General features: G+C 39.5%; 1 protein-coding gene across 1 annotated transcript; it reads left to right on the top strand.

Annotated features, from left to right (window-relative positions):
* The first annotated feature begins 4,734 nt into the window (after positions 1-4,734).
* Positions 4,735-5,080, top strand: LOC123317149 (turripeptide Ici9.1-like). Its single transcript, XM_044903538.1, has one exon. It carries the CDS (start codon positions 4,784-4,786, stop codon positions 5,018-5,020), a length of 237 nt encoding a protein of 78 aa, XP_044759473.1. The 5' UTR covers positions 4,735-4,783; the 3' UTR covers positions 5,021-5,080.
* Positions 5,081-14,247: the final 9,167 nt, after the last annotated feature.

The raw sequence follows: 14,247 nt of genomic DNA, 5'->3' as shown, positions 1-14,247 counted from the left end.
GGGAAAGTTGGGGGTTGCTAGGCGAGGGTGTCTACAGGGGGATGTAACAGGTTAGTTTTGTTTTTCACAGTCGTGTTTTGGGTTGTATCAATGCCTATTTCAATAAATGGAAATTTATGGTTATACTCAATTATACTAAAATAATATCACCCCAGTTGTAGTTAGAATAATTAAGTTAACCCTTCAACTATAATACATACCTCAAGTGATGGAAGATTCTGCCACCAGGTGGCTACAATTTTGTCCTGAATTAATGATGGTACCCAGTTGAATAACTGGATTTCTTACTTACCTCAATTTCAATGGGTATAGAGAAAAGAATTCTTTTAAGTTGTCATCAGGGTACCAATCTTTTTTTATGAGATTGAAAATAACAAAATTTTAATAAATAAATATACTTGGGAAGTTCGAATACATAAAATATTTATCAATTAATAGATTTCAAACACAATTAAAGGTTGACATACAAAATAAAACATACATTCATTCTTTGCCACTGAAAAATTCACATGATTCACTCGATTTTTGGATAGTGGTTGAACTCCTTCAGGTGGCATTCTTCTCTTGACAAAAATATGCAGGTTTCAAAGTCAAAGTGAGGGCAACCACTGGATGATTCTGTATGTAGCAGGAATATTCACATGAGTTGTTGAAAATTTGCCCGTTGGAAGCACATACTGTATCTATGACATCTGGACACTCGCAGGCTACTTGTCTAGTCGTTCGTACCAAGAACAGCAAGTATATCAATGAAATCCACAGAAAATGCTTCATAATTTCGAACAATGTTCGTGTTTTTGGCGAGCTTTGGAAGTATTATAATATGGAAAAATTCGATTTAGAATTAATTTGCTTCTGTTGGAAATGCAGGATATGGGTTTACCGTAACTGATAAACTTTCGATTAGTGATAAAGCGAAAAATTGGCTCTTCAATTTCCTCGTAAGCGATAACATGCGTGCCTTATTCATTGTATTTCGTCAGGGACTATCCCAGGGCTATCCTTGATGTGAATTGTATTTATTCGAACGATATGAAAAATTCAACTTTGGAAGTACATTGAAATCTGGCCCTCTCTATCTTTCAGGAAGAAAGATAAACAAGGGGTAACATCTTCTATGCTGTTCGCCAGATTTTCGTGATTGATTCGACAAGGTTTTTGATATCATTTTCCACAAGAATGTTAGATAAATTCAGAGCAAATTTTCATATCGAGAAACTCGGCTCGATACAGTACAAAGGGGAAATTTTCATGGTCTGCCACAAGGTATGAGATAATTTTTTCGAAAAATCTTCTGTCAACTGTCAAAAAGTTGTTTTAGCTCAAGCTCGATTATGGTATCATCAGAGAGCAACTGATGAACTGTAATGAATGCACTTTGTGCTTCGTATTTATGCATTCTACCCCTTGGAAAGTGAACGTGGAAACGAAGGATTCTAAGAATAATAATAACAGATAAAATTAAATTTCAAATTAGCCGTTCCGCAGTCTCCATTAAACACAGATCGCGGCCTTTGTGTTTCTGCCGGGTTTTAATAAAATCTCCATGAAACGTGGAATTTCGGCTCTATAAAACTTACTAGAACCGACTTTGATTAGCCTTTATTAAAGGAAATTTAATTAAAATAAGAAAACTGGCGTGATATGGCGAGATACTGTGGCGTGAACAGGACCGGATCTCGTCTTTGAAATCCATAAGGTTGGAGGGTGGAAAGTCTCTTTCATGAGATATAATTTAGTACTGAAGATGTTGAGTGTACGAAATGTGATATGAAAATCGAATACAATCTGACTATTCTACGAACGCCTGATATAAGAAAGTTTGAAAGCCAGCCATGAATCTGTTTGTGTGTTTGATCTGCGTTCATCGCATTTTTTGGACTGGCAGAGTCCAGGACCAGGATCGTTATTTATTTATTTCTATCTAGTATAGTTTTCAAAAATTTACTTTACTCCCTTTTTTTTGTACTCCCCAATTTGGTCCAGAATTAAGTGGCTGCATATACAATTAGGATTAGAATTTTCATCGCCATGTTAAATACTGGACTTCTTGAATAAAACAACATTCCCTTTCTGGAATTTGATAATGGATACATCAGAAATAATTTCAGATTCTCAATCTACGAATAAAATGGGAAACAGTTAATCCATCATGTCGAAGAACTATTCAGGATTTCAGAAAAATAATAGATCATTAGATTGAAATGTTTTTCTCTGAAATTTACAAAATCAGAGTAGGTGTTCCATCATTGAAAATATTGGATATTGGGAAGAACGAATTTTCTAATACGGTCCTGCTTCTGCTTCCTGCTCAATATGAGCCGGCGAAAATAATTAAATTTGTTTATAGGTACTATAACGAATACAAGACTAATGAATGAAATTGTAGCGAACGTTATGACGTTGTTTGAAAGACGAAAATTTTTGTGTTGGTCTGTTTGAAAATTCCGTTTAAAAGTTCGAAGTTACTAATTGCTATTGTGTGAAGGAAGTTCCACAACCTCGTCAATTTTTATGAAGAGAAATTAAAGAATGAAATTTTCAACGGGCTGGAATCATAACACTGACTCGTTTCGAGTTTATTGACTCATCTTCAGTGTAATGAAGATGATGATAGCAACTTTGACCCCTTTGGGTACTAACGAAAACATACTGTTACGAACATTGGAGTTTGATCCAAGGGAGCTGGCTATAACATATAGGACAGAGCCTTTCCCTGTAAAAAACATTGAAGCAACTTCAACATTCGACTTAAATTTGGAGTTTAATGTTTCAACGAAACCGCAATACGAGAAATTTCATCGCCATCCAGGAGGAGTTGAAAATCATGAAGATTTCATTCATATCTCCTCGACAGAATCCTCCAAATCACAAATTGCCTGAAGCCACATGCTTTTTCCACTCGCATCCTCGCTTCATAACTCTCCCGCCGCCAAGATTCCCCTCAAATACCTCGTTTCTGCCACAATAACACTCTTCAGCGCCTCTCTAACTGCCAAGTAGCTCTACGAGCCCCCACAAGCTCTCATTAAGGTGCGTTTTCGCACAGGGTCGTGTGACAAGGCGCGACCTTTTCCGTGCTGAAGTGGACCGTTAAAAATAATGGGACCCCTTGGCGGACTGAGGCGAGATAGGAGCGTTTGATTCAGCTGAATCAATATTTTTTCTCGAAGACTTGGCCGAAGAAATATTATTTAATATCTTGCCATTTGATCGTGGAAGTGAATTTTTTAAAACACTCACGATATGCCTAAACATGCTGCAAGAAATATGTTATGGTAAAATTGGCTGGGCTACAACTCCGTTTTGGATATTTTGGGACGACAACATGGTGAATAATTAAACAAAGGAGAGCAGATTGAAACACGTTTCGCTCTATGACCCCTGTATGCGATCGACGATAACCTCACTTTTGTCAAACTGACGTTAGCTGTATTTGTAAGAAACGTCAGACTAGAGTTCATTCTGTGGTCGTTTTTTACTTTTGGTTTTGATGAACGTGAAATTTTCAATTAAGCAACCTTTTTCTGGTGGTTTTTCATAGATCTCCAAGGTCGGGATTCTTGGACTTTGGTTTGGTTTGGTTTTGCTGCTCAGACCGGTTGATTGAGCCCAGCAAAATAAACCCCTGAAGGTTCCTCTTCCTCGGGAGAGGTCTCCCGAGTCCATATCTGACCCGGAACCAAATTAACCGATCCTTTTTCCCTAGGGAATACATGATAAACGCCTCTCTAGTTACCGGACTCTCTAGACCAGTCGGAGAGTCAGGATTACATTGTGGTTTTTGCTAAACAAAAGATAAACGAAACGTGAATGTGTATTAGAATTTAGGACCTCCATATATTCAGGAGGAAACAGAAACGGCAGCTTTCAGGTCATTTAACAGGAACCTCTGGGATCTCAATTTTACGATCGTAATAAGGAATATGAAGGGATGTTTCCTCGATCGGTTGTTGTCAATGGATTGCTCTTGGGTTATGTTCGATGGTCATGAAATATTGGAGGATTTCAGAGGTGAAAGATAACATGATGCAGGACGCTTCTTAAGAAGTATCTACCTAGTTGAGATCTTTTGAAATCTAGTAAATATGTCCAGTTTTTTTTTAAAGGAAAAACTCCCAAGTTAACGTTTCTACATTGGATATGGCAGCATCGTGATTTTATTTGTAGGTAAGTGAGTATTATCGTGCAAATTCACATCGGAAATCATTTCGATGAAAAGCGGTAGACGAGCCAGTACTGACCAGCATGGATATGGCATCTAACGAGACAGATATAATTGCCGCTGGAATTTATTATATTCAATATTTTCTTTGGAAGCGTGGTCGCAAAACGACGAAACAATGTACGCCCCGCATGCTCGATCGCGTTTGTACGTCAGGCACGTCCTCTTCGTGATTTATCGTACGTCAAATCTGGCCGTCCGTTGTGTATATGATGCGGCGTTGCCGGGTTAAGGGAGTATTCCACATATGGGTTCCGTTCAGAGTAGATGCTGACCGTGGTTTCGGTCTTATTTGAGAGATCCACCTTGTAGGTAGATTCACTTTTATGACCACACATAATGGGAATTTCCTGTTTACCAGTTGAATCCTATCTTGAAACGATTATTGCAGAACTGTGAAGTCCGCATTTTGCAATAAGGATGTTGACAACCTTCCTTATCTGTTGCAGTACTCTTATCCTCTATCATCTCACTTATCTTATCTAACCGTGAACTTAGCGGAATCCTCACAAAACTGCATACAATAGGTACTTTTTTTCGATCATAAACAGTGACAAAATGTGCAGAATCTTGTACTTCGTCATCCTCAACGTCCTATTCCCCTTGTGCTCGTCTACAGAGACCAAGGAGTCGATGTGCATCTGTTCACGAATCTGGATGCCTGTCTGTGCCACAAACGGAAAAACTTATGGGAATGATTGCGAATTTGAGTGCTCCAAGAAGAAGATGGGAGACGTGGATCTTGCTATCGCTCACGATGGAGGCTGTGCTGACGAGTGTAGTGACCATGATTAAAGTGGGACTCTAGATACAGAGGATAGTTGATTTGTTCGAAATATATTTTTCATATCTTAACACTTACTTTGCATCTATACGAAATAACTTAGAAGGAGAGTAATTAAACATTCATGTAACAAACTACGCTAGTTTCAGAATTTTCAAGTGAGCTCTATGATTTCATCATTTATTACCATACAAATGATCAAGAATCTCCATTTTTATACGCCAAAATACTTTGAATAAGCATTGCTTTAGCAAAATTCTGCTTGTACATTCAGTTCTTCGAAAACAATATTAACATAATCTTGAAACATGATTTCCTAAAGGCATAGGGTTTGTAATCCACTCGAGACACTCTTCAAACTAGAAGAAATGCTTCAATACTTTGTTGCCTCTACAGTTTGAACGTTCAATATAGAGTTTAGAATCTAGAAATGATTGCTTCAACTTTTCGTTCATATTTCTCTCGATACTGAATAGATTGGACTTCGTTTTTCAACGTTGCAATGTATAGGGCTCCACATCATCAATACAAACAGACAATTTTGTACATTGTTGTCTCTTCGACCCAAGAGATAACTACGTTGTTTCAATAAGTTGATGTCACAGCAGTGCCAATTAAACTTTTAAAAGGTACTTGGGTCGTGAAACACTGAAGATGATCTGGGGAAGGAGAGAGGCTGGGACTTGACAGTCCCTCTTGTGCCAAACACACTAAACCCTGTAACGAAACTGTTAATAACACGCCGGATCGCTTTGACAGGACCGTATCCAGATGAGATGAGGAAGGAACTGATGGAAAGGTTTGGAGGTAATTTAGGGTCAATTTCACCATAAACTACCCTCAGCTCAAACCACAAAACACAGAGACACTCAGACACAGAAACTTCTTTCATATGCTGCATTCAGAAATTATTTTTTTGTGCTTCTCTCTAATGTTTTAATCAATTCAGATGAACGTGATCTCATAATTCTCAAAGCTTTGATGTTTAAAGATTCACAAAAGTTTTAGTCAGGTAGTAATTAGTCGTCATTTTCCCCAGACACTTTCTATTTCTGTTTCATTCTGCTGTTCAGACAAAAGTTTGGCGAAATCATCGATTTCTGGATGTCCATGTGAATGAAATTTAAGTTTTTAACACTCAAAGTGGTGTTATTCTCGTTCCCAACAAGTGTTACCGTAAAAACCTACAATGACTCATTTTATCCACTTCTCAACTTTCGAGGAACTCTGGCAAAGATCGAACAGTGTTACTTGAATTAAGAGTCAATTATTTGGAAGCTGGATGTCAAGTGCACCAGGCGTTCAGACTCTTTTCCACTTCTGTTACGATGTAGAAATCGTTGCTAGTAGTTGTCAAAAGAGACGAGGAATGCTTTTTTTTCCTCATTCACCTTAAAATTGCACGTCATTTATGAACAATGAATACGGATGGTAGGTACGTTTCCCTCTATTTTAATCATGGAATGTTGATATTAAACGTCTCTTTTGGTACAATATGACGCTTCTAGTCGAAGCTTTGCTTCGTTCTGAATTGTTTTGATACAGACAATGCGATTTGGACAAAGATTAAACCATTCAACCACTCCTAATGTGTTCTATCTATACCCATCCCCTTAGTATCTCAAGTATGCGTCACCCTGTATAACTAGAGAAATAAACAGTTCATTTATTGACTCATCCACTTTCTGTTGAGAGGAAAGATTTGCTAGATTTCAATTAGTGGGTGCATTCGTCAAATTTTTACGACTGCCGAATTGTTTCATCTGGTTGTTCTCTTGAGTGAAGCTTCTTCTACCTCTACTGGAATCTTATACTGATGTGAAGTGCTGCTCAAATGTGAGAACTTGTTAATTATTAAAGCAAAAGATGCAATGAGAACCTTGTAAGAGGGACACACTTTTGGGAAAACAGTCTCGTATTTATACCACTGATTAACGGTATCGATTGCAGTCAGTTTCCCAAATTAGGGAACATTCTTCAATGTGCTTAGATGGCTTCCTTCAAATTTTCCAGAAAGAGAGGCAATCTTCACCGCCTTCGAACAAAATCCCAACTGCGATAAATTCGCCAAAGTATTGAAGTGACCGTAGGACGTGAACCGAAGGAGAAAACAGGAAAATTTAATTGAAAAAGGGCCTCCCTGCGATAAATTAATAACTTAATTACGGGCAACGACTAAACTGAACGGTCTTCGCCTTCGACAACAACCCACACCTCGACCCCAAAAATTCCACCCCCGAAATCACCCTCCACGCCCTCCAGATTGTTCCGGCAATCTGTGGCGACTTTTTTATTAATTGCTCTCGCCCAGGTTTGGATTTTCCACCGGGTTACGGAGGAAACGGAGGTTTTCCTTGAGATTTTGTCATCGGTGGGCGCTGAATGAGTTCCCTTCACACCCCAGAAAAGTTTAAAAAAGTCCTCAACTTCCCTGCCGGAAGCTGTTAACAGTATCGACTTCCCAACCTCCAGATCGTAGAACAAAGACACCTAGGTAACCCCAAGTCGTTTCTTACCACCCTCATCGAATACAAAATGTTCGGAAGTGCCGTGTAACCTGCCAAAACTCGTAACTTGATCAGATGAAATTCGACCTATAAGTAAACAAGGGCGGTTTTCCACCCCGTAGAAAAGTTAGATTAGGAGAGACCAACAAGTTAATTAACTAAGTTACATGGAACAACCACCTTGCTATCCCATTAGGGCGGGATTACCTACGCCAACTTCGTATATCGTTTGGGGAGGAAAGAGGGTGCGAAATCGGTTATGGGAGTCTGTAATCGAATGCCAAAACACTTGTTCAAAATCCCAAAAATTCAATATGGTCTATGAAAGAATTAAATAAGAGTATTGCCAAGTCAAAAAGTTTTAAAATACGAACTTTAATCGTAATCTGCTGCTATTTTTCGATGTTTATAGGGGTGTAAATTGTTTCTTGTAGCTGGGTATATGACTGATTCATCCCAAAAATGGGAACAGCCTAGAGTGAAATTCAGAACAGTTTCAGGAGATTCCCTGGAGGAATCTCCAGACTATGAAACCTACGAAAAAGTTCCTTGGGGAACAGGAATATGCTACAACTCTTCACTGCATTCGTTACAGACCTCAGGAAGCACCTTATGAGGATAGGTCCAGCAGAAACTGAAGAGTCTATATTTTGTGGAGACCAGATCACCTGGTCACCGAATTCCTCGCCAGGCAAAACATTTTACAGGAGCGAGGAATCATCCCAGCTCTGCAGAGGCAACATTAGGTCTCAAGGTCTCAGTGTGAGTCAACCTTCAGTATAATCTACCAGGTAATAAAACTTTTCATGAAGAAAACCCCACTTATATTGTGTGGAAAAGCATCCTTCTATACTCATCAACTTATCACGAAGGATAATCTTCTTAATCCCCAAACCTATCATACATGAAAATTATATTTTCTGAAAGAAGATCAAGAATAGGCTCAGAAATCATTACATCTGGCCTCGTCTTCGTTTTACGATGGTACGCTGCCCTCATAATTCCACCGGAATCTAAAACCCCCGTATCGTCTCTCAAATTCGATCAACTTTTATTGATACGACCGCTTTACAGCGCCCCCATCTCGTGAATTCCTTGAGCTACCCCATCAACATAAAAGTCAATTTGGCCTCCCTTTACATCGATATGATTTACGACTCTTAAAATCCACTCTCCATATTAATTCGTTACGTAACGATTCTACCATCTGATATGGAGGATGACCTCTTATCTCTCCACCTTATACAATAAGCGATTTTCTACCTTCCACCTATTAACCACGCCATGCATGCAGTCACGGACATGCAAGGGAGTGGGATTCAACCCTTGGGCTATCGCCCGTTCTAGATCGGCAATAAAATTAGCATGAGGCATGGAAATCCATGACGGTGCACACACATACGGCCGTCCGACGAACACTGAGGCCATTCCATTCATTGTCATCAAGGAGATTTACGCTGCTCTGTGAGGTGTGATGTCGATGGGTTTTCAGGTTATTGGCACTTCAGAGGGGATTACTCTTGAACACTCCATTCTGAAAGCGGGGCAGCTCGGGTTGAGTGGATAGCCTAGAGGTATCAACCTTTTTTCGTAGTTTTCGAACTGGTGGGCTGGTTTCAGGGGAAATTCTCTTTCGTTTTTTAGTAATGGATATTTGGAATCGTAAGCGGAGCCAGTTTTAGTGTGATTTCATCCAAATCGTCACAGAAATTTGAAAAACAACCCTTCAACTCGACTGCAACGCTACCTTTCGGAAATTTTTCTAAACTTAGGCCATCTGAGGTCTTGCCTTAGCCTTCTACAACACATCAGCGTCATCAGCGCCTTCTTGAAGCACTTTCAGTTACTGTAGTTCATTGGAACTTAACAAACTATGAACTATCCAAGCTCTCACAACTAAAACTCATCAAAATCGTCGGCTGTTTCAGAAACAAAGAACTGCAACGACACCTTTTGGGCTCTATGGTGGTCTAATGCTTCCAATCGTTTAAGAAATAACCCTTCAAGTCGACTGCAACGCCACCTTCCAGAACATGAGTCATCAATCAGATCCATCTAGGGTTTCACCTGAACCCACACACAAAATCCCATCAATTTCGAATCTAAACTATCCTCACGAGCCAAATAATAATTCTGATGATCACACAGCGTTATTAGTACATTCCTTCATCGCCAGAATTCTTCCTGGGATCAGGCTATCCTCGATATCTCTTCCAGAATTTCCATTTCCGGTTCATTCTACGCCGCTGTAGGTGGAAGGGCATAATGGTAAGGTCCGAGCCATGAAACTCGATGAAGCTGCACTCATTCGGTACATTTGGCGTCCAGAGATCTGGCGCGCAAAGTGTCCAGACGAATGATATGTGACCAGCTGAATAATAGATATGTGTAGCTGCGCGGTTGGTTAACTACTTAATTATATTGAAATATTGACCGTGTCTTCCGGTGCTCTGCCGCGTTTGGTACAGGCTGTGCTGGATGGAATTTTCAGTGATAAGGGTATTTCATCCTTGTTTGACATTGCTTCTCTTGTCTTTTTGCTACAAGGTGAAAAATCATTGCTTCCTTGATTCCCTTACCCAGTATTTTCCTTTTTTTATGGACAAGGTGATAATTTCAATGATTCCCTTCAAAATCTATCGAATATCAAGGAAAAAACTTCGTCTCGAAGCTTCCCAAGCCTCAGAATGAGTTATCTGCTGGAAATCCCTGGGCAACGGAGCATTTCCCCTTTGCCAACACAAAAACCCAAGTCTTTATCAATCATCGCAGAGATATATCCGAACCACCAGTAATTCCCATTAGAGAGAAATAATTTATCTAAGTTTTTACCGACCTATCTGGACAAAGGCAGAAACAACTGGTCAAGAGACTCGTAACATATATAAAACAGGGAGAAAAGCCGATAAAAAAGAGGAGCTGCGGAACAATGGGGTTGGAAGGCAGACGAAGAAGCCTCCTTTGTTAATATTTTCGAGAGAGGTTCGTAGTGGTTTTGCCCGGAAAGATTCTCGCAATTTTTACAGCGTTTCTCCCTGGAAACGGATACACTGGAAACAATAAACATGCATGGTCTTATCCGAGGAAGAGTTCAAGCATTAAATTCACCCTGGATATCCTCCAATACTGAAGATATATTCAAACGTATTTCTAGAATAACACCACTTTTATACGTATCTAAAAACCATCTAGCTGATTGTGTGAAGATATAATGATGACACTGGAACTTGTTCTAGAAATGTCCGCATTTCAACGTATTCTTGTGGAAAACACCTTCAAATCTAGAATCTAGACGTTACAATTTTTCGTCGGGCAGTTTGCAATAACCCGAAGGATCCCCCTAGGATATGTCCGGTTTTTTCCAGGATCACAATGTGTATCGCAGATGAGATTAGAGGAAACCAGCGACCCTTTCAAGGATTAGAACAGACTTTCTTCTTCACAACGAAGGAACAATTATATAAATCCTGCGGGAGGAAGGTTCTCAGATCCATCTGTCATTGTTGAGTTTTTGGAGACTTCCTTCTGTTTGTCGTTCTTATTTCGATGTGATACATACTTTAGTATATGTGTCACATTACAATTTTGGGAGGTCGAATTGCCACTTACTACACAGGGCTAGTCTTTGACTTGTTGTTCTTCTCCTTCTTCTTCTATATCTTTTAAGTTATGTGCCTACACTTTACTAATGTGTAGTGTCATAGCAAAGCTTAACTCTTTCCTCTATAGTCATAGATTTTGCTCGTTATTTTGAAGGGAATTTTGTTGTCATTATAGTGTACTGTTTGGCAATGTTTGAAAATGTTACTTTATATATTTACTTTTTCGAAAATGGGAGGTTCCAAGTTGGTTATGTTGTACGAAATGAAATAAACGACTAATAATAAATGATGGCATATTGGAGATCAATATCAGAGCTTATATGAAAGGTTGCAAGCTGAATCATAATCGAAAATGATATAGAAATCAAGAGAAGAATATTATTCGATATTTATCGTCAACGAAATTGCTGTAACTCATTCCTTGTATCAAGAATACTATATAGTTGACCAAATGGAATAGAAAAGTTGGGTTTGGGCTTGTTTTTCTTATAAAACAGCTCATTTCCAACAACCTCCATCCCTTAATCGATCCTACCTGAAACTCGTGACAGAAGATCTCAGTGAGAAGCGCTCGTGAGTCGCCCCTCTGGGGTAATGTCCGCGGACAAGTCGAGCGCGACGAATTTCATATGAAGAGGCCGCAGGGCTTGTAATAAGGGTCGGTCTGCTCGTTGGGCCGAACTAACCTAATTAACGCCTTCGTTAGCCCCCAGTCTTTGATCCACCGTCGCTTTGTACAATCTACAAGGGCGACGACGGAGGCGTCGCGACGGACTCTGAGGTGTTTTCCCTACGAAACAACGTCAGAATTGTAGCCTTGTTCTCTTTCCATTCATCGTCAGAAATAACAGAAAAATATCAGTAGAAACGATGAAAATTCGTATTGAAGGACGACACAGTTAACGTTAAACCCGCAAAGCAGGGAACACAGCCCCATCTGTTGACACATAACCCCTAATAAAACCGAATTAACGGCAAAAACTGACGTCGGTTCTCTCTCCGTCAGATCTCAAAATCCGGTTCCGATCATTCCATTATGTAGTATTGGATTTATAGGGGAGAAACTAAACAAATATCCACTCAATTAGATCTGTTTTAGCGGTTAGGTGCCCTCGGGATATGAGCTCGCAAATGAGAAATACAGACCTGAAAATTAGGGTTGCTGGAATCAGACGAGAATTAAGTGATTATTCGCAGAAATGTGTGCGAGCTGGGGTGAAATACCGAGTGGAATAACTCGCTAGTTTTTCGTTCCTCATTCAGATCGATTGAATGTCCTTTTTAATCAGGGCGTAGAGCAGATGGGTCATTTTGATTCATTCAATTTCAAGAAAAGAATATAATGTATTCAATAGACAGCACCTTATATCCAAGGGACTACACACCATGACAAACAACTGGGAAGAAACTGAAAAAACCTCCTTGAAAGGATAACGATTATGTTCGGAAAAAGAAAAAAAAGGTAAAGAAAAGATGAAGACAAATAGAAAATTTACAAATCGCCATAAGCGAAAGGAACGCAGTTTCAACCCCTCCCCACATCGATAGACGATACCGTTTCCAGCCCCTAGTTATCGAGTAACCCTCGAAACTTTTCAACTATCCCGTTACACCGGAAAACAATGGACCATCTCCCAATATGGCCCCCGGACAAAAGCGTAGCAATTATACGTTGCCAGACGGCCGAATAAACGGAATCGATCGCAGAAATTAACTCCGTAATGGTGTATAGTTCCGGGGTAGTTTGCATATTCTTGCAGGGCGTTGGGCCGGACGGGGATGGGCGCAAAGACAACCTCAGACAACGTGTGATATGCGGGGTCGGTCTAATGGAGGCAATAAGGGGGGTGAGAGAGGTAGGCATACAATTTGGGGTGACGCTATTTACTTACTTTACGTTACTTGAGCAAACTTGTTGTTGTCGTTCCTCTTCAACGTTTATTCGTTAAAACGTAAAGAAAACGTTATATCAACGTTGAATAAGAAGCGATTCAACTAACCGTTATTTCAACAACCAATAAGAAACGTTTCCTTATTGTGCTTGTTCAATAAAAAGTAAGAAACGTTACATAACTGTTGAATACAAAACAATTCAACAATCTGTTACCCTACCAATATAAAACGTATCTCCTCAATGTATATCCAATAAGGAGAAAGAAACGTATCATCAACGTTGTAGACGAAAGTATACAACAATCCGTTACTTAAGCAACCGATAATAAACGTGTCGTTTTCTTGTCTAGTTAACTTTTATTCGATAAGTTACATTAACGTTGAAAAAGAAACCGTTAGACTAACCGTTACTGTAACCGTCAATACGTTATATTACGTTACATAACCGTTGAATACAAAACTATTCCACAACCTGTTACCCCTATAACCAATATAAAACGTTTCCTTAACGTATCTCCTGAAAGCGCCCACCAAAGTAGCGTAGCAATGACCTGGCACATACATGACGAAAGCGATGCATAATTTTCAGATATGAACTGAGAATGACATATTTCACGCAACTGACACTTCACTCAGGTGTGCAATATCTGAAAATTTTCAATCGCCTTTGTCATGTATATGCCTTGTCAATGCTACGCTACTTTGTTGGGCGCTCTCCTTTAAGGAGAAAAAAACGCTGTACACGAAAGTATTCAACAACCAAAATGAAACGTGTTCTTATAGTGTCTCCTCGATAAGTTGAAAAAAACGTTATATTAACGTAGAATGATGCGTTTTGGAAACGTTATATTTTCGTGAAATTCTTGTTAACTACGTGAGCAGGTCACGTTTCTATGAAATTAGGATGAAACATATTTCTTAAAGAGATTTTGGCTTTCTTTCCAGTGCTACTTGATAAATACAACGTTTTTTACACGTATATGTGTCCATTTTGTTAGGATAGGATATTTTTGCCTTGACAAAACCACTTCTTGTGGGCACCAACTCTTACCCAACAACCAAAAACCGGCCCAAAAATAATTACAACATTAGAGAAGTGCCAATAAATCAACTTTAATTCGAAAGCTCTGCCCAATCGTCAGGTTTCGGCAGATCTCGACAATTTTCGACTCCCGGCCAACTCTATCCTGCAGCTTTAGTTTCTTCCTCGCCGGGAACTGTCAGTGCTCTGTGGCG

Source organism: Coccinella septempunctata, chromosome 7, assembly GCF_907165205.1.
Source record: "Coccinella septempunctata chromosome 7, icCocSept1.1, whole genome shotgun sequence".
Classification (NCBI taxonomy): domain Eukaryota; kingdom Metazoa; phylum Arthropoda; class Insecta; order Coleoptera; family Coccinellidae; genus Coccinella; species Coccinella septempunctata.
Note: the sequence above shows the minus strand (reverse complement) of the source record. Positions and strands in the feature narration are given on the sequence as shown.